Raw genomic sequence first — 23,361 nt, forward strand, 5'->3', positions numbered from 1 at the left:
TTAATTATAGCCTCTGTGTCATCCCCTGTGCCAGCATGAGATGAAAGCCTCAGGGAAACTGTGTTATTGTATGGTGAATGGCAGCTAAAGCAGCTACTAAACTGAACTTACTGCTTACAGAGTGTGAAATCATGGGAAAAATGTGTACAGTAAATGCCTCTTTGTCTTTGAGAATATAAAAATAAAAAAAAGTCTTGACACGATTCGGTGACCATTTTCCTTTCAGGAGAAGATTCTGAACAATTCATCAAACTGCCCTCCTGTTTCTGCTCCATCTACAGAGAGCTCAAAGTCCAGAAGAGCAAAACTTGTTTTTGATGACAGGTAAGAAAAGCAGAGGGTGCCTTTCCCTTTTTGGGGGTGCTAATCTTGCAGCACAGTGAGCTCTTCTGTGGAGAAGGGTTGTCCTGTTTGCTTCACAAAAGATGCTGAATACTAGTTCATGCTCTGGAGATCTGCATGCTGTTCTGCAGCAACGTGCTTCTCTGCCTGCTTTGTGCACCAAATATTTGGCAGATGGTGCACTCCTTGAGGAGAAACTCTAGTCTGCCCTGTGTGTTCCTGCAGAGCGTGGATGGTCCAGGGTTGTCCTGTTTTTAAGTGTTGATGTATCCATCACACACTTTCAGGATATCACTGCTGCCTGTTCTCTTTTAACAGAGTCTGCTTTGCCCATGGTGAGCAGTTGTTGTCTTTGGTAGCAAAGAGGAGCCTTCATTTTTTGAACCCCAAATGGGATTGTGATGCAGTACCTCCTGTTATTGTAACTTGAGTTAGAGGGGGATGAAGTGAAAGCTGTAACATTAACAAACTTTTGTCATAAAAGGAAGTACAGAGTAGGTGGTCTGACTCCTTAAATGTGTCTTCTATTGTAGGACTTACTCAGCTGATCATTATTTACAGGAAGCAAAGAAGTTAAAACATAATGCAGATGCATTGGTAAGCAAATCTACAATGTTTATCCAGTATTTGCACATTATGCTGGGGTTTGTTTACTGCTTGTGCTGTGTTGCTGCCTGTCTGTACTAGAACTTTCTGGTATTTCCTCTCAATATTTTCCTTATTTTTTTTTATCCAATCTTCTCAGTCTGACAGGTTTGAGAAGGCTGTGTACTACCTAGATGCAGTGGTGTCATTCATTGAGTGTGGGAATGCATTGGAGAAAAATGCTCAGGAATCCAAGTCCCCGTTCCCTATGTATTCAGAAACTGTGGAATTAATCAAGTAAGCGCTGTAAAGCACACACAGAACTCAGATGGTTGGGGAAGAGGGCTGGAAATCAAAGCTTCTGCATTTTACTCATGTTCTGCCACTAACTTTTGGAGTCCCTTGCTCTGCACTAAGAATGGATCACTAGCCACTTTGTTCCAGTTACTGAAGCTTCAAGTGTGTTCTTGAGGGCTGAGATCCTTTATTCCAAAGTCCGTGATGTCTTAACAATTTGTGACATGTGCAGAGCAGAACTATTCCAATTATTGCCTAGCCACGTTCTGTTTAGGGTCTGAGGGAAAGACCTGAAACAGTGAAGGAGTTGAAAGTTGAATTTCATAAGAACTTGGTGGCTGATAAATGATTGTATAATGTTTCATTTACTTGATAGTTTTCTTGTTGGTGATTTGTTTATAGGTACACTATGAAACTGAAGAATTACTTGGCACCAGATGCTACGGCTGCAGACAAAAGGCTAGCAGTGCTTTGGTACGTGTATCCTGAACTTTATATTACACACTGATTAATTACACACACAGATTTCAGTCTGTGAAATGCTGTCTTACACTGAGTTTTCAGGTGTTTTGAACCAAATAGGAGTTTTCTGTTTGACTGTTCAGTACCATTGATGCTATAGATCGATTACTGTAAGGGCTTGTTAACAACAGCAAAGTCTTTCAGCTATTAAGAAAATGACTGACTGACTTCAACTTTGACTTCCATAACGTTCTGTCAGTTACTGCTTTTATTTTAGAACGTGATGTCATTGGTAACTTGTCGCATGCAATGGAGTTGTTAATATGGCTAAAAATGATAGAGGTGCCTTTGTGAATTTCATTATCCTTAGTGTTTTGATAAAGTTACTGTTGATGAACTGAGCTCTTCATTTGCTCTCTTTGTAAATTATAGTGTTCCAAAATAACAGACTACTGTTGAGTTGGTTGCATGGTCAGCTGATGTTGGGCTGTGACCTAAATGCTTCGGGAAACTTTGAGATTACATTAACAAGCAAACTGTTGTCTGGTCTTGGCTTTAATTTTAGTAAAATAACATAATCAGAGCACACTGCTTTACTCATTTGAATGAATTTCCAGTTCTGTTTTGAAACTTTCTTGGAAAGAAACTTATCTATTGGATTTGGGAGGAGTAGCAGAAGGAGGGTTTGGGGTCTTTGCTGTGTGTTCACACAGTGATATGGCAAAACTTGAAATGGCTGTTAAGAATTGTCATTTGCCTTCTGGACTAATTAAATGGCTGCAGCAAGCAGTTGAACAAAGCTGACTGTGTCAGGTGGAAAAGGGAGGGGGGACTATAGCAGCATGCACCAGATTCAGTGTGTCCTGACATGAGAAAAAAGTGAAGGCTGTATCAGTAAAGTCACTGCAACCTAGTTTCAGCTTAAGGCACAAAACTGTTCTTTACTTTCTTGAGAAGTAAAGGTGGTGTGGGACTTTGTCTAGTTACAGCTTGACAGTTGGCTGTTTAGTGTTGGGAGAGAAAAGCTTTTAAAAACATGGGTACTCCATTTTTGACTTTTGGTATGTTGTGATAAGCTTGACTTTAACTGGAAATGTTTTGTTGTTCTGTCTTTGGTTAGTCTTCGGTGCCAATCTCTACTATACCTAAGGCTTTTCAAACTGAAAAAGGAAAGTGCATTGAAATATTCTAAAACTCTGACTGAACATCTGAAGGTAATTGGATATATATTTTCTTCAAATATTAAAAAACTAATCAAATTGAAGCTCTACATTACTTAAAATTCTTCTGCCTGGTATTCAGATTGCTGCACGTGAACTTCCAGTATGCCCTAATTTAGGAATGGACCTTGAAAGTACATTCAAGCTGAGCAGTTTAAAGCTGGGAGGATACAGCATGACTATGATGTCATCAACCCATTGGTCCTAATGATAGCTTCCTATTAATATTTTGGTGCAGCTTTTAGTAAATTTAGTTGGCTTCAAAGAGAATTTTAATTTTGTTGTTGATATAACAAAGTTAAAACTTTGCTGATTTGTGTCTTAGTCATCAGTGAAATGGATGCTTTTCCCAATTTTGAAAGTACTTTGATATTATTTAGGATATTTTGATATTATTATATGCTTAAAAGAAAAGCCATGAGAACTCATGTTCAGAAATGAGCAATTAAACAACCAGATAAAATATAATTAGCTGAGGTATAAATATACGTTTACTTTTTCCCAACAGAATTCCTATAATAATTCTCAAGCACCGTCACCTGGTATGGGAAGGTAGGTAGTAAAAGTTTACCTGTATTTTTATGTTTATAGCTCATTCTCCACATAAACTGTGAGTTTGAGGTGCTCAAAGAGCAGCTTTTACTTTCTTGAGCTTCGGTTGTTTTTGATCTAATTTCTAATTGTTCTAAGGTCTAGATTTTGATCCCTTTGTTCAGGTAAGTGTTCTTATAAGAGGTTGAGAAATCTGCTGTACAGAGATATTCTCAGGCAACTCCTTGTTGGGAGGAATGAACAAAAAACTCCTCAGTGTGTCCTTAACACACAGGTCACTTGTCTCAGTGGTTTGTTGTTTTATGTAATGCTTTTGCTCTCAAAACAATAGCTTTATTAGTGCTGCAGTGATGCACTTGTAGCCCAGATGGCTACAAGTGCTTTCACAGTCAGCTCTTCCATGGTACAGCAGTTTACTTCTGTTCTTGAAACCTGACAACAGACTTTTTATAGATTACTCTATCAAAACAAAACAAAACCCAGAATTTTAGGAGGGCATTTCAGATATGCATCATGTTATTTGAAAATACAACAGCAGTATAATTGCCTTGCTTTAATTTTTTCATTATTACTATGTGAGTTTCAATTTATTTAAACAACAGATTTGATTGAAAGATGCTGCATGTTGATTTGGCTGTGAGGCTAAAATACAGGAGCTGGAGGAACATGAGAGGTTTTCAAAAACTCACTTGTTTTAGGGCCAGTCCTGAGTTCTCAGTGTGTGAAGTAGGAGTGCCTTAGCATCCCATGTTCTGAGCTGTAGGAAGACATTTGCATGACACACCTGACATACCTGTGTGCGTGTTTTACAATGTAATGTTTTCCTTTGGATAAGCAGCAAGCCTGTTGGTATGCCGTCTCCAGTCTCTCCAAAGCTGTCTCCAGGGAATTCAGGAAATTACTCCTCTGGGGCAGCCAACCCTTCAGGGAGTGGGTCTTCGGTGACGATCCCCCAGCGGATCCATCAGATGGCAGCCAGCTACGTCCAAGTTACATCCAACTTCCTCTATGCCACTGAAATTTGGGACCAAGCTGAACAGCTGTCTAAAGAACAGAAAGGTAAGGGTAGGCAAAGGCAAGTTGTAACCTCAGATGTATACATTGTGTTAAATTCTAACAGGTTTTCAATTTTGGAGTTAACAGTGCATAATGATAAATAATTGGGTCCTTTGTAAAAGAAAGATGGAAAGTAATTCCTTTGGTGACAGCGATGCTCTGGGCTGGCTGTCCTGGTTGTCAGGTGGTGTTGGAGATCTAACATTTCCTACCAGCTATGCTTAAAATAAATAAATAAGTCTTGCATTTCCTGCAAGTTTTTCTCTTTAGGAAGTAGAACTTGGTGCATTTCTTTTTCTGAAATCCTGGAGTGAATATACACATTCGAGGGAGAAGGCCAAGAATGCTTTGTAACAGTTAGGCCACAGTGTAATTATGCTTACCTTCTGCAAAACAGTAAAGAAATGGGCTTAGAAAGGATCTCTTTCTCTTTCTTCTGCCATCTTCAGCCGTCTTTCATTTCTTTTGCCTTGATCTGCAATGTTTGTGCTGAGGTGGTGGTCTTTTAGGGAGAGCAATATTTCCCTTACGGCAGCCAATGAGAACGACTGTGCCTAATTTGTGTTTCTGTTGTTTTAGAGTTCTTTGCCGAACTGGATAAAGCTATGGGCCCTCTGGTTTTTAACTCGAGCATCATGACAGACCTAGTGCGTTATACCCGTCAGGGACTACACTGGTTGCGCCTGGATGCCAAGTGATACTTCGAACTGAAGGAATGGAAAATTGAACACATTTTTCTCGCTGCCTCTGATTTATCTCCACAACACTGTGTCATGTCAATAAGGAAGACTGCCATAACACATTGCTTAGTTGACACTAAAAACAAAGAATGCTTTCACATGTCTCCCATCTTGATTTGTGTTTTGTGTTTTAACCCAAAACGATCTTGTTAATGAACTCCTTCAGTATTCCCTTTTTAAGTTATTTAAATATTTTTAAATTTGCGACATATAAAGGTGTAGCTTGGCTAATCTATCATGGATGGATCAGTCATTGGAATTCCCGTCACAATACGTAAATAGTCGGTTTAAATCCTATTTATTTTAATTTTTTTAATTTTAATTTTGAAAAGCCCAGTTTTTGGGCAGTTTTTAGCTGTTTCTTCCCTAAATTTTACCCTTCCAAGTACTTAGGAAAAATTAAACATAGACACTTTATTTAAGTACTCTGTGAGCTTTGTTACTCTGTAATGTCTTGTGGTGGTAGAACCTGTAAAAGGAATTAGGATTGATAGGTTCTAACGTGTAGAAACACCATACTTTTAATGCCTAATGCCTATGAATCAACTAATAAATGACAGCTAGAGTTTTATTATTGCAGAATTTGTACTAAATAGAAAAAATTCCAGATATTCTTCTACGTATTAAAATACTTCATTTAAATGAATTTTAAAGAAATTTATATGGAAAAATATTTAGCTGGTTCTGACTTGGGTTGCTTTCAAGGCAGTTTCAAACCATCGGTTAACACTATAGCAAATCATGAAACAATTTGCATTCAATGTAATATCAGAGTAATGGTGTAGGAATGAACTTCGGTCTGATATATAGGAAAGGTTTCTGAAATGGACAATCTTGGGCTTTTTTTTTAATCTCTCTTCATTTAAAACGCATTTTGTTTGTCATTTTTTGACACTTGCAAAATCAGCAGTTTTGTGGTGGAAAAAACCAACAGTAGTTAAATTCCTACCAGAACTGCCATTTGCAACTTTCTCATTGACTGGAAAATCAGGAATCTTAAGAAGAGACGGAGGTCCATTTTTTTTTCTGCCTAAAAAAATGTCTGGTGGTTAATGGACACTACAGCATGACAGTGCAACAGCCATTGTGGGGTGGGGGAGCACACCTGCTATTACAGGGAAGTTGTCTAATCGTTTTGATGCAGAATGGATTTAAAACTTGTATTTACCCCATGTTAATGAAGGTCCCATTCGTGTTTGATGCATTTGATGGAGCAGAATATTCATTTGAGAGGGAAGCGAGTTGGTGTAACAGAAACAGTTTGTGGAGTTGCAGTCGACTGCTCTCAAAACCAAAGTACCTTTCCACATGAGGTGCTTGTCTGAGTCAAAGGTTTAAAATGCTACTGCTTTCAGTATTGCTTAGTGCCCCTAACATGTCTGGTGTGCCTTATGCCTTACTTTTAGATGAAGATTTTATGAACTGTTTACAAGATGTTTTACAGCAGGACCAGGTGTACTGTATGCAGTGGTCTTCTGCAGTACTTGGGTAAAATTCCATTTCTTTTTCAAAAGTACCAGTGTCTGTCATGCAATCTGACTTCTCATTGCAGTGGTCTTCTAAAGAGTCAAGCTCTGAATACTTTAGAGTGCGATTGTGGAATGCTGCTTTGTTTTATCTCCCATTTAACCCTTAATTCTGTACCAGAGATGAACGTGCACGTTCAGGAAAAAATATTGCACTAAAGTTTTGTGTCGTCGTGGTTAAGTGCCAAAATCATGGCAACCTTGAAAGAAGGAATAGAATTCTACGCTACTTAGTACTGCAGTATGTCCTATGGGCTTTAAGAGTTTAGAAGTTTTGAAATGAGTAACCTACTAAAAGGTAGCTGCATATTCGTAGAGCTTCCTTTGTGTTCCAGCGTGTTTTGTACTTCCAGAAGAGCTTTGCTACATACGAACCAACATGTGTTTGGTTAGCGGACCTGTGACTTTTCCCGTTAGAGCTGAATCACTGATCAGGTCTGTTGGTTGGAGCATCTTTTTTATTGAATCACTGTGCAAGATCGCATTCTTTTCGTGTTTGCTGTTAGAGACAAAACTCTGTACCCTCAGACTCTGCATCCTGGTTAATAGGACACTGTCAACTAATTTTTCCTTTAATACTCTAAAGTGCCTAGCACTCTTTTGACGCTATATAAAAAATACCTTTGTAGGAGTTGCATTCATAGTTGTTTTTTTTTTGTGTAGTGCTGCACCAGCCGGTGCGGCTGCTTCCAGCTTGCTCCTTTGTGCACCGTGACCATGACTGTAAGCAGGAATGGTCTCATCTCTGGGAATTTATTTTCTCTTTTTATTTCCTTAGAGTCCCACAAATACCTTTTGGTGTTACACGCAGTTGTCTCTTACAAAAATGTTTTGCTTGTCCCCAGGTCAATGGGTCTTTGGGTAACTGAAAGACTTCTTACATTGTGTTAAAATGTGGACCTGAAATGGCTGACAGAATCCGGCACAGGGAAACATTCCCTGGAGTGCTGCCCAGGTTTTCTGTCTGTATGGGAGATACACAGTGGTCTTGTTATTTGAAAAATGCCTTACTCATCTGTGGCTATTTCAATCAGAGACACTTAAATTTCATGCTTCCAAAAGCATATCTGATTTGGGCTTTACCATTGTTTCTAAGACAGAAGTTGTGTACTTTGTCAGATTTCATAGCTATTAAAAAAATGCAAATACTGAATATGCTTCCATCCCGGTGCCACGATGCAGACTAACAGTCCAACTCTGTCCTTTTGTTAACCTCTACACAACAGCAGTGGAAATGCAGACAGCGTCAGCACTAAGGCAGGCTGCGCTGGTGGCTGAGGAGGGGATCCCTCACTCCCAGCTTCCTCAACGATTCCCTAGACAATTGGATCTTAAGCACATATCAACACTGAGATCTTAATTCCCTTACCGAACGTGGTCCCAGTTGGTGAATCTTAAAAATGGCTTAATCAGACTAGGCTTGCTCAGATATCACTATTATTTGGATTTGCTGTGAAACTTGCAGGTTCCTAGATGGTAAGGTGCAACCATTTATACTTATAAACAAATCTTCAGGACACCAGAGTAAAACAGCCCGATACTTTTATTTTGATTTGAAACTATTAGCCATAAAGTAGAGCGTGTGGATTGCTCTTCTTGGCTTTTGATGGCAGTATGCAATTTGTATTGTATGTGTCTTTTAATATATATGTATATATATATGAAACCAGTCTGTCCAAAGTATATGTTATACTTGTTTTTAGATTATGGTGCAACTGACTATATTGATATATTATTTATTGAGTGCTGAGTCACCATCTTACTGGTGATAAATCTTGCATATTATACAGGAGTGCAATGTATATTCCTTTAGATTGCTGAGGCTTGATTGCTGTGATAACAAAGGAAAAGAAGAAGAAAAAAAAAAAAGCCCTGAAATGTATTTATGAATGGCCCCAAAATACAGAGTCAGTACTTTATGGGAATGATGTGCTTGCCCGGGGCAAGTAAAATAAAGCCGTAGGCAGATAATGATGTAGTTTTCCAGAATGGGAAACTATTGGAAATGAGACTACCTTTGCTGTATTTAATATTTCAGTTACCTAACAGATATTTACTGTCACTGCAGCGTTTATGTTAAGGGCCTGAGCAAGTCAAGTTTGAATTACCCATTGGGGAGTAAGCAACTTCCAAATTTCTAGATTTCTGACAAAAATTTTGGTCAGGGTTTAAATTATTCCATCTAATGAAACAGTGTTATGGAAACCTGTATGTTAATGCTGGATATCTTGAAGTGTGAAGACTAGCCAAAGCTTTTGGTGGCCAACTCAGACAAATACAGAGCTGTTCCAGGAGGCAAATCTCCACAGTGTGAAAGTTACCTAAAAGCAATCAATCAATCAGGGAATCGTGATGTATGTCAAACTCCATTACTTTTCAAGGAATTGGTTTCTGATGCCATGATGCCATTTGAAAGCAGTGGTATTGGGGGTGGGGGGAGGCAGGGAGGGAGGGCTTAGCGATGTAGTAAGTACATTTTTCTCTCAATACGAGCTCTGGTCGTTGCTAGATCAGCTATCGACAGCATTAGTTCTTTGCTCTCTGCCAATCTCAGCTGAGTTTCAATCGAATACACTATACTGAACAATTTGAAACGCTGTGTTACAGCGTTAGGGTTTATATAGGCCATCTTTATGTAAAAGTTTTAATTTCATCTGGAAACTTAATGGAAACGTACCTACTCCTGTCATACCTCTCTGCGTTTGCTATTGGAGCTGATACGGGCAAATTGGAATGCAGTGTTCCCCGACTTGGTTTTTATATGCAGCCCGGGGAATCGGTGCTGTTGGGTGCACAGTACTTCTGCAGCGCTTCTTTTCGGCTGCATTGATGTTACACATCTAAAAACTCAACTCTAAGGACCAGGCGTGACTTTTGCAAGCACAGTTCCTGACATTTGTATCTGGTCCCCCTTTTAAATTGTTTTAAGAAATTTTGTATATGGAGGATAAAGTGCTTATATATTTATTAAAAATCCTTTATCTTAATTGAAATTATTATTTGATGAAGAAGGGTTTTTTTGGGGGAGGGTTTGTGGGTGAGGGAAGGTAACTTTTCACCTGTCTCTTATAAATGAAGCCCTTGTGAATCATACAGAAAGGTACTGCTAGTAACTAATGGGATGTCTCTGTTTCACACTTTGTACATGACGAGTCCATGTGTTACGTTTTGTTTCTATGGGAATATTTAGGCGTCCGTCTTCAACCAAAACCTAAAGAAACACACCAACTGTGATTTTATTTGTTGCAATACATTTGAAATTTCAAAGGGTACTTTGGGGCTCAAATTAGGATTTCTAAGTCAGTATGTGCATTTCACGTAATAAAGCTGTTAATGGTGAGCAAAGTATTATATACTAACTAGATTTTTTCCACATCTGTATAGTATATTCTATGTATTTTGTGGTATTGAGATTATAGAAAGTTTAGTGTCTGAAACATGCGTTTAATGTGTATTTTTAAACAAATTTATGGCAATTAAAATATTTGGAGAAAAGGGTATCACATTTCAATTTGTAAAGATCTTTTTAACTACTGTGTCATTAAAATGCTTTGTACAATGCAAAACTGTAACTGGAGAAACTAAGTTTAATAAATATCAAATAGATTTTCTGTATTAAACTTCAAAGTGGTCCTGTCTGTTGAAAGGGCTGCGTGCTCCCTGCTGCTGTATTTTTAAGCAGAGGTTTCTTTTTTGACCCCAGCACTCTGCATAACAAGGGAAGGTACCGTCCAGTATGTGAGGTATGTTGAAATAATGGGATTATTCAGACGGGGAGGTCAGCTTGGGACGTAGGCAATTTTGATTAGAAATAATTTAAAAGTAAATACTTCTTCCAGTTATCACCAGATATATTTAGTATATTGAATCTGCTAGCACTATTATTATCAGTTTGTTTGCTCTCTCTTCTAACAGGCTTTTATTTGAAGTCCGGCTAAGAGTTCAGCTATTGAGACTGAAATGAGACAGAAGCGTGATCAACTTTACACACTTGCCAGGTTGAACGATAAATGTCTAAAGTCCACTGTGAAATAAGCACTTCTGCTTGAAGTGCCTGATGTGCCGTCAGCAGACACTGTGGTCACAGGATGCAAGGAAAAACCCAGGTAGTTTGCAGAATATAAACTTTTAATACGCACCTTAAAATAAATATATATATATGAACAATTACAAACAAAACAAAACAAACATGAGATGCAGAGTCCTTTTATTGAGCTTGGCCATCCTCAGTGCGTGCTGCAGAGGTACAACCCTGGTGAGCGAATGCTCTCCATCTTTTTGAAGTCCTTTTACCAGTTCCTATGGCAGGAAAGTCGAATGTACTTGTTGCTGATTTGCTGTCGTAGCTTCTGAGTGGTCAATAAATACGTCACAAGTAGAGCTGAGCCATGGCAGCAGTAACAGCAGTGGGTGTTCTTAGAGGCAGGTCACTCGGAGGCAGTTCTAAGGAAGCAGCGGTTCTTCCTGGAGGACAAAACATCATCAGGCACTGACAGCTCAGACTGGCGGCCATGTAGGGCTTACACAAGTCTATCCAGCCCTAGCGGTGCTCATCTTACTCAGCCATTGCAGCAGTGCTGCTGTTATCTCACTGACTTAATTCAGTTTGACTTTATTCGTTTTACATTCTTTGCTTCTCATGGTAACTGCAAAGAACAGCTTACCCAGGTCTGACCCAGTAGTCAGATAGTGGCGTACAAGTTACCCATAAGAGACACCTTTCTGTCTATTTATCTTCCCGTAGCTGCTGTTACAGTTCATCCATACTAGTTGGTAGAACCACAAGAAGCATTTCAAATGCATGCAAAAGAGGAGCCTGACTACCATTTCCTGTAGCATTTGCATTTAGATGATGTATATGTTCTGCTCTTCTTCCATCTGCTTTCTGGCAGTACAGTAGGTGCCACAAAATCAGCTTTCAGTCACCAAGTAACTTCAACATCACTTTTTATATGGATTTGGACAATTTACTCATACTTCGTGTGCATGGCAACTGAGGAATTTTTGCTTTAGTATTTTAGCTCTCTTCAAAATGAGAGCTGAACTAGTCCCTTTTAATTAATATATGCTTTAAAGTGAATTATTTTGGCCTTAAGGATTAATTTTTAAGGCCTCAGTACCTAAATTCAGTCTCGAACTCTGTGTTCTTTTTTCTCTTTCTAAGATGACTTTTCTGGGGTTGCACTGCAATGGCTCAGGCCTGTCATCAAGGGCACTTGGACTCTGTTCTGTTTGTACTGCCAACAGAAGAGGTCTCAATCTATTGCTCCATCCTTATTCCTGGCATCTTTTTCTTTTATGCACAGAGTTAATCTCATATCTTAATTGATTGAGAAGAAGTAGGAACTTCCTCCACATAACACAGTATCAAACATCTCCAAGCCATGATGCTGATTAGGGTTAGTACCTGCATAGCATTGTAATGCATTCACTGTTATCCCTACATGAGGCTCCAACGGGTCTCAGTGAGACTCCTCTCCAGAAAGGTGTCATCCGCTTCTGTCTCTGGAGGGGCTGTGGTTGGTGCAGGGAAGCAGAGTGTGCCTGGAACAGAGCAGCCAACTGTCAGCAACATGCAGCAGCAGTGGGCAGAGGGTCATTTTGATGCTCGGGTCAATCATCTTAAGCATTACTAAGTGAAGGACTTTAAATCTTCCTTGTTTTCAGACATTGCTCTCTTAAAGCATAATTGTTTGTATCCGAGTCCTACAGAAATAGTTATTAAAAATCAGCATTTTAATTACTTTGGAAGGGAAGGCACAATTACTCTGAAAAGTAACTGAGCAAGTGACCCATCTTCACTAGGCAGACACTCTGCTTCTTTGGGAGGCTGAGTCCCCCAAAAGAGCTCTACCCACACTGCTGACTCCTGCCAGTTCCTCTCGTTCATGCACATCTTTGCTGTCTGACGTCTGAACTAGCACTTCAAATAGTAATCTGTGCTTACCTGACTGAGCAGCAGTGAGAAGAATAGAAGGAATGCCATGATTTTCCAACAGTGCATCTTCACAGGATGAGCTGCCACTTCAACTGTAGGAGCAGCTGTGGGCGGAGGAGGTTGGAAGAGCCCCGAATAGAACTTCCCAAGCTACAGCCAGATTTTTATAGACTTCATTCTCTTATCGTTGCATCAGCTGTCAGTCATTACAGGAACAAAGTTCATTTAGGAGCAAGAGGGAATTACAAAGTTAGCATCTACTGAAGCGATCTGGTTCAAGGCCTATCTATCTAGCTAATGATTTACTCTCCTTCCACTTGTACTTTGTCTGGTCAGCTTACCAGATTTGCCAACTGTTCTTTCTTTAACGCCTATCTAGCATGTTACCAGAACTCCCTTGTGTGCCTGCAAGTAAAAGTGTGGGTGGCCAACAGTCTCATGGTGAAGATCAAAAAGCCATAACCTTATTTGACTTCTGTGGCATTCACAGCATGCACAGCTCTGAGTTTGCCAGCTGGGAGGTAAATACTGCTCTCCTGAGAGTATTTTGAGCAGAGAATCAAACTTTCGACTCTGCTTCTCATTCTTGGTGTGTGAAAGAATTACAAGCAAATAATTTAACCTTTATTCCCACAAAGCAGTACTTGAGAATCAGATATAATATTTTCCATGTGGGGTTTGGAATGTCAAAATGATGTTATTACTTGGTAGGTAAATCACAGATCTGTCCTTTCAAGGATCCTCATGTGCAGTTAATCTCTAGATAGCTAAGCAAAAAAGTAGAAGGGATGGTTGCAAGGATTTTATGGAGGTGAGTTGCTCTATGTAGCAAGACTGGTTTATGGAGATGAATGCTCTCTGCTGTACTCTGCCTCTGTATCTCATAGTCTACCTCACGATTCATCTTCTGAAAGGTGCCTACAAAACTCCCACTGATGTGGACAGGCAGACTGTAATTAAGGGAAATCTTAAACTCTTCTGTGGTGATAGAAGATTGCCAACAGCCCAGAGAAAATAATGTTTAAAAAGCACTACATACTGCTTCCCATTTCTTCCAAAATATCAAAGTTGAAACATGCTTCCCCCACTTGTCTCCCACTGAGACAAGTAGGAGTAGGTGTGTGTCTAAGATTACTACTCTGTAAATGTACCTTGTCACTATTTACTCCTTTTTGGGTGTGATGCTTCATGCACCCAGCTTCCACGTATGTCCAGGTTTGCTGTATCTGTCAAGGAAATGACTTTTTTCAGTTGCAGAGTAGCAGAACACCAGTGTAGCTGTGTCAAGCTCTGCACGTAGATTTGGAAGCAGTCTGTTTAAAAACAAATATTTCAGGTAATGTACAAAATAATTGTGCTTAGCTACATTATAAATCCAAATGTGAATGCAGTAGGCTACAGTTTTCTGTGATTGCCCAATATGGAGGCATAAGTGCCAGCGTGGAAGGCAAGTTACATAGATTAAGATAATGCCTGCTTGGTTGTCAGGTTCCAGCCTACAAATGATTACTGCGAAGCCCAAATTTCACTGGGATTAAATGAAAGCCCTTTGCAGCATATTGCCTCCAACCCACTGCAGGAAGATTTGCTCCTTTCCTGGAGTTCCTCTTACATTTTCCCACTTCCCCTTATTTGTCTTGCTTCCCTGTGAGGAGGAATCAAAACTGGTCTTTATTTTGCATTCTTGGGTCTCACATAATCACTGCAGATCAAATAGCTGAACTTCAGTGTTGGTTGGTTGTTTTTTTTACATTTTGCTGTGAATTTCTCAACTGTTTCTTCTACTGAATCCTTTCTTTACATACAACTGAGTTTTAATTACTGCCTTCACCTGTGGAGCACAGGTTTGAATGGCATCTCAACTCTAAGAGCAGTGCCTCCAGCATGTCGTTGTTTCTCAGCATTTTTTGCTAGCTAAAACTAGTCGTGTGATGATACATCAAAATTGTTGTGTATTGTAAGTTCTTTATAGTGTCTTTGTAGTTGCAGATCCCTTCTGGGCTGCATCTGTTTCACCTGTGCAAGAAAAAAAAGGGACTGATTGTTTCCATGTGTGCAAATGCAGTGCAGTTCAGATGTCTGCTGCAGGCCAGTAGATAGCCACTGCAATTGTTTAAACAATTGAAAAGAATGTAAAACATTGCTGTGTTGCCACTTTTAGCATTTAGTGAAGGAACATCAGAAATAAATGAGGGGACAGATTGATTTTCAGCTGCATTGTTCAGACTCTGAAATGCTGCTCAGCTGAGCTCCCACGTACCACCTGGCAGGTGGGAGCCATCACTGCAGCAGCGTGTCAATGTGCCAGGTTTGCTGCTTGCTCCCTGCTGCACGGCTGGGCCCGCAGGCAACTGCAGAGATGAGAACAGCGCAGCGGGATTGCAGCAGGCGCTGCCAGCAGCAGGAACAGACAGGGAGCAGCTCCAGCCCAGCTGCTGACCCTGCAGCATGAAGGTTAAAAGCCAGGGCCTGGCAGCGGTGCTGTCGCTTGAGGCTCACGGGGCTGCTGGGTTGTAGGTAAACTCAGCAGTGGCAGCTGAACTTGCCACCTGTTTACAGCAGTCTAGCAGCTGGTCTGGACATAGTTCAGCTGTCTGTGAATGGGGGCAGAGACCTCACGAGAGGCTGGGCTCTGTTCTGAGCTGCTCATGCTCAACAGAACTGCTGAGAGGTACCAAAAAGGAAGTATTGACTCAAACTCCCACAGTACAAAACCTTAGATGTCCTGTTATTCAGGCTACGAATCAACTGCTGTTGCTGTTTGAGGGTAAGTAAATAAGACCCAAACAAGAGTTCTGAATGAAGTATGGCTGCCGACATGTTTGGCTGCTCAGAACTGGAGAACCCAGTTCATTCTTCCCTTGCTTAAGTAGAAATAGAACTGAAATAGATTATTTTTAGCAGAACTTACAGCACTGAGTAGCTTGCTTTGCTTGTTTCTGCCAACCTCAGACTGCACTTGGGAGTACAGAACAAGAAAGCCTGCAGCTATTGGAAGTGTATACCCACAGCTTGCTGAAGTGAGAGACTGAGCATCTTTGACTTCCAGACAGCTCAGCCCTTAACCCACAAAGGATCTATCACAGAAGAACGTCACACTCTCCAGATTAGATAAATTTTCAGTACCAGCTACAGGAATAGCGTGACAGGGAGATAAAGGTGTTACTTTGCTTGAATTTGAGGCAGACAGCTCAACACTAAGAAAAATAAAAGATAAAGGAATGGGCCAAATGTTCTGGACTTTGCAGAGGGAAGCGTGTCATACACGTAAGAGCCCCAGGGTGAATTTTGTAGTCATGCATTTGAAAATTTAATGGTAGTAATAGAGTTCCTTAAATCATCTTTAGGTGTTAAAATAATCCTTTTACTTCCTTGTAGTTCCCTAGGAACTGCTTTTAATTCAGCCAGTTAACGCTAACCAAACATCAGAATTGCAGTTTATCATCTGATTATTATTAATAAATATGATAACCTGGTAACTGTATAAAGGATCAAAGCTCATATTCAATTCTGAACCATCAGTCAGGCTGGGCAATTTTTGTCAGTATCATATCAGACTGTTTGTTCTTCACAGGTACAGAGACTGGAATATGTTCTAATTCAAGCAAAAAGTGGCCAGTGAGAGGAGGATAAAAGGATCAAATTGCTCACCAATGCTCTGCTATTTCTCATCACCTGTACTGTAGCCAGGGCTGCTTTCAACTGAATACACTGAGAAATGTATCTAGAAAATAGAGTCAGAGAGAAATGTGAAATAAAGCAATTTGAGCTTAGAGGATTTTAGTACCGTTATCTCTGTATGGCATTCACCTGACAGATAACGGGGTATAATTCACCTTAAACAATGTAAGACACAGACTTCATATAAAGATACAGGCCAAAGTTAAAGTTTATTAGGCATTATTATGTATTATCTCCCCGTCCCTCTGGTTCCGTGAATGAGCAATGGAACAAGTAACGCAGAGCGGTGACACTGAGCGGTGCAGTCACTGGTCGTTCTCATAGTCAGCAGGATTCTTCCTCTTCAGCCTCTCAAACTCTTGCATGCCCCACGAGTACAGCAGGTAGGCGCCCAGGAAGGCTGGAAACGGAAAGGAAACACTGACACAGGGCACAGCACAGAGCAGCACGGGCTGCCCGCTGTGCTTCTACGGCAACACAGCCATGACACCTCGCTATAAAGCCCCACTGCCACCATAAGGCCCCATTGCCACTATAAGACCCCACTGCCACTATAAAGCCTCATTGCCACTATAAAGCCCCATTGCCAATATAAGACCCCATTGCCGCCATAAGGCCTCACTGCCACTATAAGACCCCACTGCCACTACAAAGCCCCATTGCCACCATAAGGCCCCATTGCTCACTGTGCCCCCCGAGCTCCATCGGGCCCCCGCTCAGCCCCGCTCCTACTCACGGGGCGCCACCTTGAAGACCTGCGAGCTGAAGCGCCGCCACACGTTGGGCAGCCCGTCCGAGAAGACGTTGGGGATGGCGCGCTGCTCGAAGGGCGACAGGCTGTACGTGATGATGTGCCGCACCCGGGCCAGGTTCCCGAAGTGGATGCCCATGGCCGGACCGTGTCACCTTGTCACACCGCCCCGCTGCAGCGCGACCCGGAACGGAACCTCACATGCTGCTTCCGCTTCCTGGCGGCGAGGCGGCCCTTGGTCGCCATTGGTTGCAATGGGTGCGTTATCACAGCGCAGAGGATGCGCCCTCGGATCCATCGGGTTTCTGATATGAGGTGATACGTTTCTGTAGCTGCCCCCATTACAGCTTCCACAGCCTGAATGCTTTGTCCTCCATTGACTTTTCCACACTCGTGATAAAGAGCGAATAACTTCACATCTCCGTGTTCGCTTCTGCTGAACCAGCTGCAGGGTGCGCAGCATCTTTAATCCCCTAAAAACGCCAAAACGCCCTAAAAACGGTGAGAAAAGGCACCACAGGGCGCTGCCAGGATCTGTCACTGCTGAAAGAGCCGCAGCCACAATGTGAAAGGAGGCGGCTTCAAATACACACACGTTTGGCAGAGCTCAGCTCCCATCGTTTGGAATGGATCGGTGGGAGTGGCGTACATTCAGCCAGCAACCCTTTTTAAAGCCAATCAGACACAGCGCCGAGCTGAGGCAGGACTTTGTTTGACGTGGAACCATTTCGCCTTGAGCCCTTGGTGAGATGAACCTCACACAGCGCCAAAGTCAGCACTATATTTTTAGTTCAGCAGCTTCAGGCCAACGCAATGGGCAGAGCTGGGCTGTGTCAGGCAGCACCGCAGCTCCAGGCTCATGCTGAGGGAGTAAAGCACGTCTGCTGCCCTGCCAGTGCCCTGTGAGCCATGTACAGCCCTTGGGCTCCGTGCTGTCCCCACCAGGCTGTGCTCCCAGCCTAAGCCCCACGGAGCCGTGTGAGTCATGATCTAATGTTAAGGGCTGGTAGAGAACAGGGGAGTTTACGCAACAACATGCTCACAAATTGTTTTAAAAGCTATTCTTCGCAACTAAAAACACCCCCACACTCAAAACAGCACCATATTCTATTAAAAAATCCCTACCAAAAGCAGCCCCCTTTGTGTGAGCTGCAGCCAAAGCTCCCTTAGCTTGAGTTGTTCTCATCCTGAAACAAGCATTTTCTGCAACATTCCTACAACAAGAAAAACACTGGGGGGGGGGGGGGGGGGGGCTGGAAATTTGGAAAGGAAAAAGAATGAAATACTGAGAATAATTTTAACATGAGCCTTTCCTCTTATCCAGAAGCTTAACAGAAGTGCCATTACAAAGGATTTCTTTATATAAAGTAAGACTAGCAGACACTGAATTCAAGTGATATGTGTGATAGGCACTTATTTATTATTAAATCTGTACCAAAACAGCTTAAAATAGGCACCTGGTAGTTGAAACCACTTCTGTTCAAATGCAACATTATTCCAATAAAAAGATATTTACATTTATTTCCACATTCTAGAAAGCCCGAGTGGCTACAAAAACAGTGCTATTATATAAACACCCACTAATTAACTCCATGCTAAACCCTATTCAGTTTGAAAGAGCCGTCAGAATTACACAAACACCACAAATATTCTGAGATTACAAAACACCCAAAGCAAGTGTGAAGCAGGTTAAGGTGCACCCCCTACCGACAAGTGCATTTAGTAGCTATCATGTCCTCGTATTCTTTGTAGACTATGGAGCCATCAGGCTCTATGGTCAGGACGCTCAGAGGGCTGTACTCAGCAGGAACACAGGAGGGCCTGGGAACAGAGGAGTCCAGTTTCTCATATATGAGGTTCTGCACCATTGTATGTACAGGTGAGCCATAACGGTGCCCAACCACCCTCGGACAGTCACCCTTGCAGTACTGAGGGCTGTATCTATGCGGTGCTATGATCCATTTGTCCCATTTTAACTGGCTGAAGCTTAAACGGAAGCTGTGAAGCTCGCACTCATTTTGAGGAAACAGAAATTGTTTGAAATATTCACTCAGGTTTTGAGGCGGAGTTGCTGGAGCTTCCTTCAGATTCTCTTCTCTTCGATGCCTGGATGCCCTTTTAACCTGCGTGTCCTCTCTTCCTTTGTCACCTGTCACATCAGCAAACAGGCTGTTCCTCTGCCTGGGCCGCGTTGGGCTTTTCCTTCTGTGTCTAAGTGAGTTCCACCTGTGATAAGCTTGCTCGCTGGTATCGTTTAGGTAAAGAAGAAGAGAAGGGGGGACCAGAGCCATATTAATGAGATTATCCTGGTTAGTGTTATGTTGTGGGTTACCCATCAGACAAGTGAAGTTCACAGCCATATGAATATTCCTCCTGTTAGTAGCAATGAGAGGCTGCAGAAAAGAAGTCACATCAACCTCAATCCACTTGCGCTTTCTAACTTCAAAGTGCAGGCTAAAAGCTACAGAGTGTGAAATGCTGGGACATACTTGGCTAGAAGAATCATGCTCCTTAACAGCCAAATGGCACGTGCACGTAAAGGAAGAAGTGGGAACTGAGGTGTCAAATGAGTAGAGCAAGACAGACTTGAGTAAGTGCTCGAGAGCAGTAACACGGTCCAGGTTGAAGAGCAGATCCACTGAGTGAAGGTCTCCTGAGAAGAGAAACAAAGATCTTGCACAGTTAATGCATCTTGATTTGCCACTGGTACATAAATGCTCTGACTTAGTGGATCACCAGAAATTGGTAAGCAGCAGAAGAAACCAATTTAGATGCCCATATTTTTATTATATGGAATGTCTACTTCAGTCAGAACCAAAACTTAGCAACAAAACCAAGAAGGCCCAAGGCTTCTAAGAGGCACTGAGTGCAGTTAAGGAACAGCACACAAAGTTGGCAGTTCCGATGGGGAAAAAGGAACCAGAGCCTTTGGACTGTACAGGAAACCATGAAATGATGTAAGTTCTAAAGGGTGTGCTGCCGCGTTCCCTTTAAAACTTTAGATTTTTAGCATTAGCTGCAGTTATTGTTCCTACTCACACATTCCTGACCAAAAGCTGCCAGTGATGCTGACTAACAGCAAAGCAGAAAGTCATTTCTGTCAGTTTGCTTCTCTCTCATGAAACAGAAAGACAGCTTCCAAGCTATTCTGAATGCATATTTCTGTCTCATTTGTCCCTACTGTAGTACACGCTGTTTGTTGTCATTTCCCATGATGTTATTTGTATTTACTGCAATTTCTGTCTCATTCTGAGGCTGGTGAAGCCCCATGCTGGCCTTCTCTCCAGGCGTAGAGCTGAATGCTCAGCACGCTGCTTCTCTTACTGCTCAGCACTGCTGCTTTCCTGAGTTAGAGATTGTTCTTTGGCAGACACAAGTGCATTAAGTGATCTTCAAACACAGAGAAGCAAAGGGTTAAGAGTCAGATGTGGTCTCTGTGGATCTTAATAAACTTACAACTTTATGTTAATGATTTTTTTTTATCTAAAGTTATGAATTTCAACAGCAGCCTCCAAATTTGCTCCAAGTTGATTTGGATTCAGACCACTGCTTTAACTGCTGCTGTATTTAGGAGACATTGGCATGAGGCTGCCTGTTAAAAACCAAAACGCCTCCAGCAGCCTGTGCTGTAAATCACCTACCTGTAATCAGGTCCCTGTGGCAGTGCTGGCACTCAGAACACGGGGTGAAAAGTCGAACAGTGTTATAGAGGTGGCTCTTGTGGGCCTTTGGGATTCCCTCCTTGGTGGCGTACATCTTATACAGCCTCTTCATGTACCGCAGGGCTCGGGAGTCCGGCTGGAGCCTGGGGGTCCCACGTTCCCAGCTCTGCCGTCCCTGGTCGGACAGCACTTTGAGCAGGGGGGGCAGGAGCGCACAGCCTCGGCTCGCTCCCTTGGGCAGCCGCAGCAGCGGGTAGAGCTCGCGGAGCTCAGCAGCTCTCATAAGCCCGGAGCCCTTGTCTGGAGCTGCGCGATCCCTGGAGCGGGGGGAGCACTGGATGCTGAAGGAAAACCAGTGAATGCAGCAATAGAAACAAACGCAGACCCTCCAGGTACCCTCCATGCTCTTCAGAGCTGCAGCCTAACAACGCCTCCCCCAAAATATTCAAGAAAAAACGAACGCACACGAGTGCGAGCCCTTATATATGCTTCAGCTGTGACTCTAAAGGGAGGTTTCTTTGTGATTAGAAACCAAAGGGGAAGATCCGCAGCTGGCTGTGGAATCCACGTGTGTGTGTGTGTGCGGCCGGGCTGAGTCTCTGCACGTGGAAGCGTCTCACCAACAAACGCTGCTTCTCAGGGTTAAACTTCTCCACCTGGTGAACTGCAGCGCACCATGTTCGTGGATCAGCCCCCAGGGGGAGCCGGGAGCCCAAGTGATGCCGCCGGTCCGGCTGAGTGAGCGCGATCTGCCGGCACTCCGGTATCGGGGTGTTAGCTGTTAAAGGAAGTTCAGCAACAGCACCAGTTATCATTGCTAAATATATATAAGATGCTAAATATTGTTGCTCCTAAAGATTCCATCTGGAGTAGTAGTGAGTGCTTGGTGTGTTTAGAAACTCGTTGCATGATGTAAGGAAAGGGGTGGAGTTTTGTTTTACTTAGTAAGGAAAACGTGTTTTCATGCCAGCTGGTTTTAATTAGAGCTGTGCTATCGGTAATCTAGTGAAGTGTCACCTGTAATCTGGCTTTTGCATCTTAGGGCTTCTAAATAAGGTGTGTTTGTTCAGAGAATGCTTAACTTACAGAATTCTTTCATTTGGAATGGAAGGTTTAATTCAGATATCAATTTTGGAGTGTTATTGACAGCTAGTTAGCTGAGAAGGGTCATAAACACAGTGCAGCTAAACAAGCAGCTGTACCACCTGCAAGGACAGCAAGAGCAACAGGATGCCCTGTGATGGTGAGAAACTAGCCATGGTTTTGTGAACTCAGCAAGGGAGTAACTATCAGGATGATAACTCCAAGTTGCAAAGATACTTGGGGATGGTATGTAATTGGGAACCAATGATGAGCTCCGCTTTTGCACTATGTATGAGCTAATTATCTGTATTATAAATGTACACGCAGCCAAGCAATAAATGAGATTAGCTGATCATATGTCAATGACAGGTGTGGTCGTTTGCATTTCTCCCTCCATCTCCAACAACCAATCTCTAATGTGAAACAACATAACCTTTTTGCTTAGATCTCTTAGAGCTGTTCTGACTGTGATGAGATAAGGGGATGCCATCAGGTCTAAGGCCATCAGCGCTTTGGATGAGGTCGGTACTTCTGTTTGTTTTAAAAATGCATCCTTCAGTGACACCTGAAGAGCTGATCTGCTGCTCTCCTGTGCGTGTAAACCATTCCCTCCCTGTGTTAACGTCAGACAAATGTGATGATGGTTTCTGCTGTTTCATGACTATTAAAGCTGCTCTCCAATATCTTTTCTTTCTTCTTCCTTGGGAAACACCAAGTACCTCATTTGTACTATCACAAACAAATGGCAATCTTTGAATTTCTATGAAGCAGAGAAGACTTGGTGCTTTGCCCTGTAGCAAGATAATGACATTTGTTTGTTTCCATGAGAGTGCTGAAGCATCAACTGCAGGTGCAGCTGTTCTGCCCCAACCAAGTGCTTTACTTGGGCTTGTTGGGCTGATTCAGAGTACTGTGAAATACAAGAAGCAACAGGTGCTCTCTGTAAGGTCCCTTGATAATGCTGTAGGTCTGTAGCTAACTACTTCTATGCTGTAACTCTGAGCTCAGTGCCTGCTGTGGAGCTGTGTCCTGCTCTGAGTATGAAGCTTGCTGCATGCGGTGCTGTGATGAGCTGTGTTTTCCATGCCAGGAGCAAGGCATGCTGCATAGGTGCACTGTTGCTCCTTTGGATGCATTACCAGCAGGAAGCTGAGCATGTAGCACAGCATTGAGAGACTGGGCAGTTTGTACCACTGGAATTAATAACTGTTCTTGGCAGGGTAGTCAGTCAGTTGGTTCATTTAGTAGAGTTCAGTGACTGAATAGGCAGCAGTGTGAGAAAAGCTGTACTTCACCCTTGGTGAAAACAACTGCCTGGCACAGCACGGCCCTGCTTTGGCCACTGGAATGGAGCCTGGCCCTCCTCTGCTTGTGGGCTGCTGGGGCTGCTTGGCTTCATCCAATCCCTTCGGTCCTGCTGCAGTGAAGGTATGTGCTTGTGGAGTGCTCACTTAGAGCTCTTCTGT

General features: G+C 42.4%; 4 protein-coding genes across 17 annotated transcripts in view; 1 reads left to right on the forward strand and 3 right to left on the reverse strand.

Moving 5' to 3' along the window:
- AFF4 (ALF transcription elongation factor 4) overlaps window positions 1-10,400 on the forward strand; it is a 47,879-nt gene extending 37,479 nt beyond the window's left edge. For 13 of the 14 annotated variants that reach the window (XM_085519097.1, XM_085519105.1, XM_085519094.1 and 10 more), the window contains 8 exons: window positions 227-324; window positions 876-939; window positions 1,088-1,224; window positions 1,627-1,698; window positions 2,807-2,900; window positions 3,415-3,458; window positions 4,297-4,517; window positions 5,094-10,400. In XM_085519097.1, the coding sequence (XP_085375223.1) occupies window positions 227-324; window positions 876-939; window positions 1,088-1,224; window positions 1,627-1,698; window positions 2,807-2,900; window positions 3,415-3,458; window positions 4,297-4,517; window positions 5,094-5,212 (849 nt within the window). In that variant the 3' untranslated portion in view covers window positions 5,213-10,400. Of the gene's footprint in view, window positions 1-226; window positions 325-875; window positions 940-1,087; window positions 1,225-1,626; window positions 1,699-2,806; window positions 2,901-3,414; window positions 3,459-4,296; window positions 4,518-5,093 lie in introns of those variants that run through there. The other variant, XM_085519106.1, reaches the window with a different exon arrangement.
- A 570-nt stretch (window positions 10,401-10,970) lies between these two features.
- Window positions 10,971-12,855, reverse strand: LEAP2 (liver enriched antimicrobial peptide 2). Its single transcript, XM_085519136.1, has 3 exons — window positions 12,728-12,855; window positions 12,188-12,324; window positions 10,971-11,244 (listed from the first exon to the last, which is right to left on the reverse strand). The coding sequence occupies exons 1-3, from the start codon at window positions 12,782-12,784 to the stop codon at window positions 11,208-11,210; spliced, it is 231 nt and encodes a 76-aa protein (XP_085375262.1). The 5' UTR covers window positions 12,785-12,855; the 3' UTR covers window positions 10,971-11,207.
- A 3,734-nt stretch (window positions 12,856-16,589) lies between these two features.
- Window positions 16,590-17,341, reverse strand: UQCRQ (ubiquinol-cytochrome c reductase complex III subunit VII). The gene is made up of 2 exons (XM_085519137.1): window positions 17,136-17,341; window positions 16,590-16,799 (listed from the first exon to the last, which is right to left on the reverse strand). Exons 1-2 carry the CDS (start codon window positions 17,287-17,289, stop codon window positions 16,705-16,707), a joined length of 249 nt encoding a protein of 82 aa, XP_085375263.1. The 5' UTR covers window positions 17,290-17,341; the 3' UTR covers window positions 16,590-16,704.
- Window positions 17,342-18,538: 1,197 nt separating this feature from the next.
- On the reverse strand, window positions 18,539-21,430 carry GDF9 (growth differentiation factor 9). The gene is made up of 2 exons (XM_085519122.1): window positions 20,792-21,430; window positions 18,539-19,803 (listed from the first exon to the last, which is right to left on the reverse strand). Exons 1-2 carry the CDS (start codon window positions 21,213-21,215, stop codon window positions 18,854-18,856), a joined length of 1,374 nt encoding a protein of 457 aa, XP_085375248.1. The 5' UTR covers window positions 21,216-21,430; the 3' UTR covers window positions 18,539-18,853.
- Window positions 21,431-23,361: the final 1,931 nt, after the last annotated feature.

Source organism: Coturnix japonica, chromosome 18 (assembly GCF_054131305.1).
Source record: "Coturnix japonica strain WE chromosome 18, WE-NBRP24, whole genome shotgun sequence".
In the NCBI taxonomy this organism is placed as follows: Eukaryota; Metazoa; Chordata; class Aves; order Galliformes; family Phasianidae; genus Coturnix; species Coturnix japonica.

Bases quoted from the DNA above. Each gene is read 5' to 3' on its own strand.
- UQCRQ (XM_085519137.1), bottom strand. From the start codon at position 17,289: ATGGGCATCCACTTCGGGAACCTGGCCCGGGTGCGGCACATCATCACG. The intron at 16,800-17,135 runs GTGAGTAGGAGC...TTCCGTTTCCAG, and splicing joins GGTCTTCAAGGTGGCGCCCC to CCTTCCTGGGCGCCTACCTG.
- LEAP2 (XM_085519136.1), bottom strand. From the start codon at position 12,784: ATGCACTGTTGGAAAATCATGGCATTCCTTCTATTCTTCTCACTGCTG. The intron at 12,325-12,727 runs GTAAGCACAGAT...GCTCTGTTCCAG, and splicing joins TCTCACTGCTGCTCAGTCAG to GCACACTCTGCTTCCCTGCA. The intron at 11,245-12,187 runs GTACTAACCCTA...TTTGTCCTCCAG, and splicing joins TGCATTACAATGCTATGCAG to GAAGAACCGCTGCTTCCTTA.
- GDF9 (XM_085519122.1), bottom strand. From the start codon at position 21,215: ATGGAGGGTACCTGGAGGGTCTGCGTTTGTTTCTATTGCTGCATTCAC. The intron at 19,804-20,791 runs GTAGGTGATTTA...TTCTCTTCTCAG, and splicing joins CCACAGGGACCTGATTACAG to GAGACCTTCACTCAGTGGAT.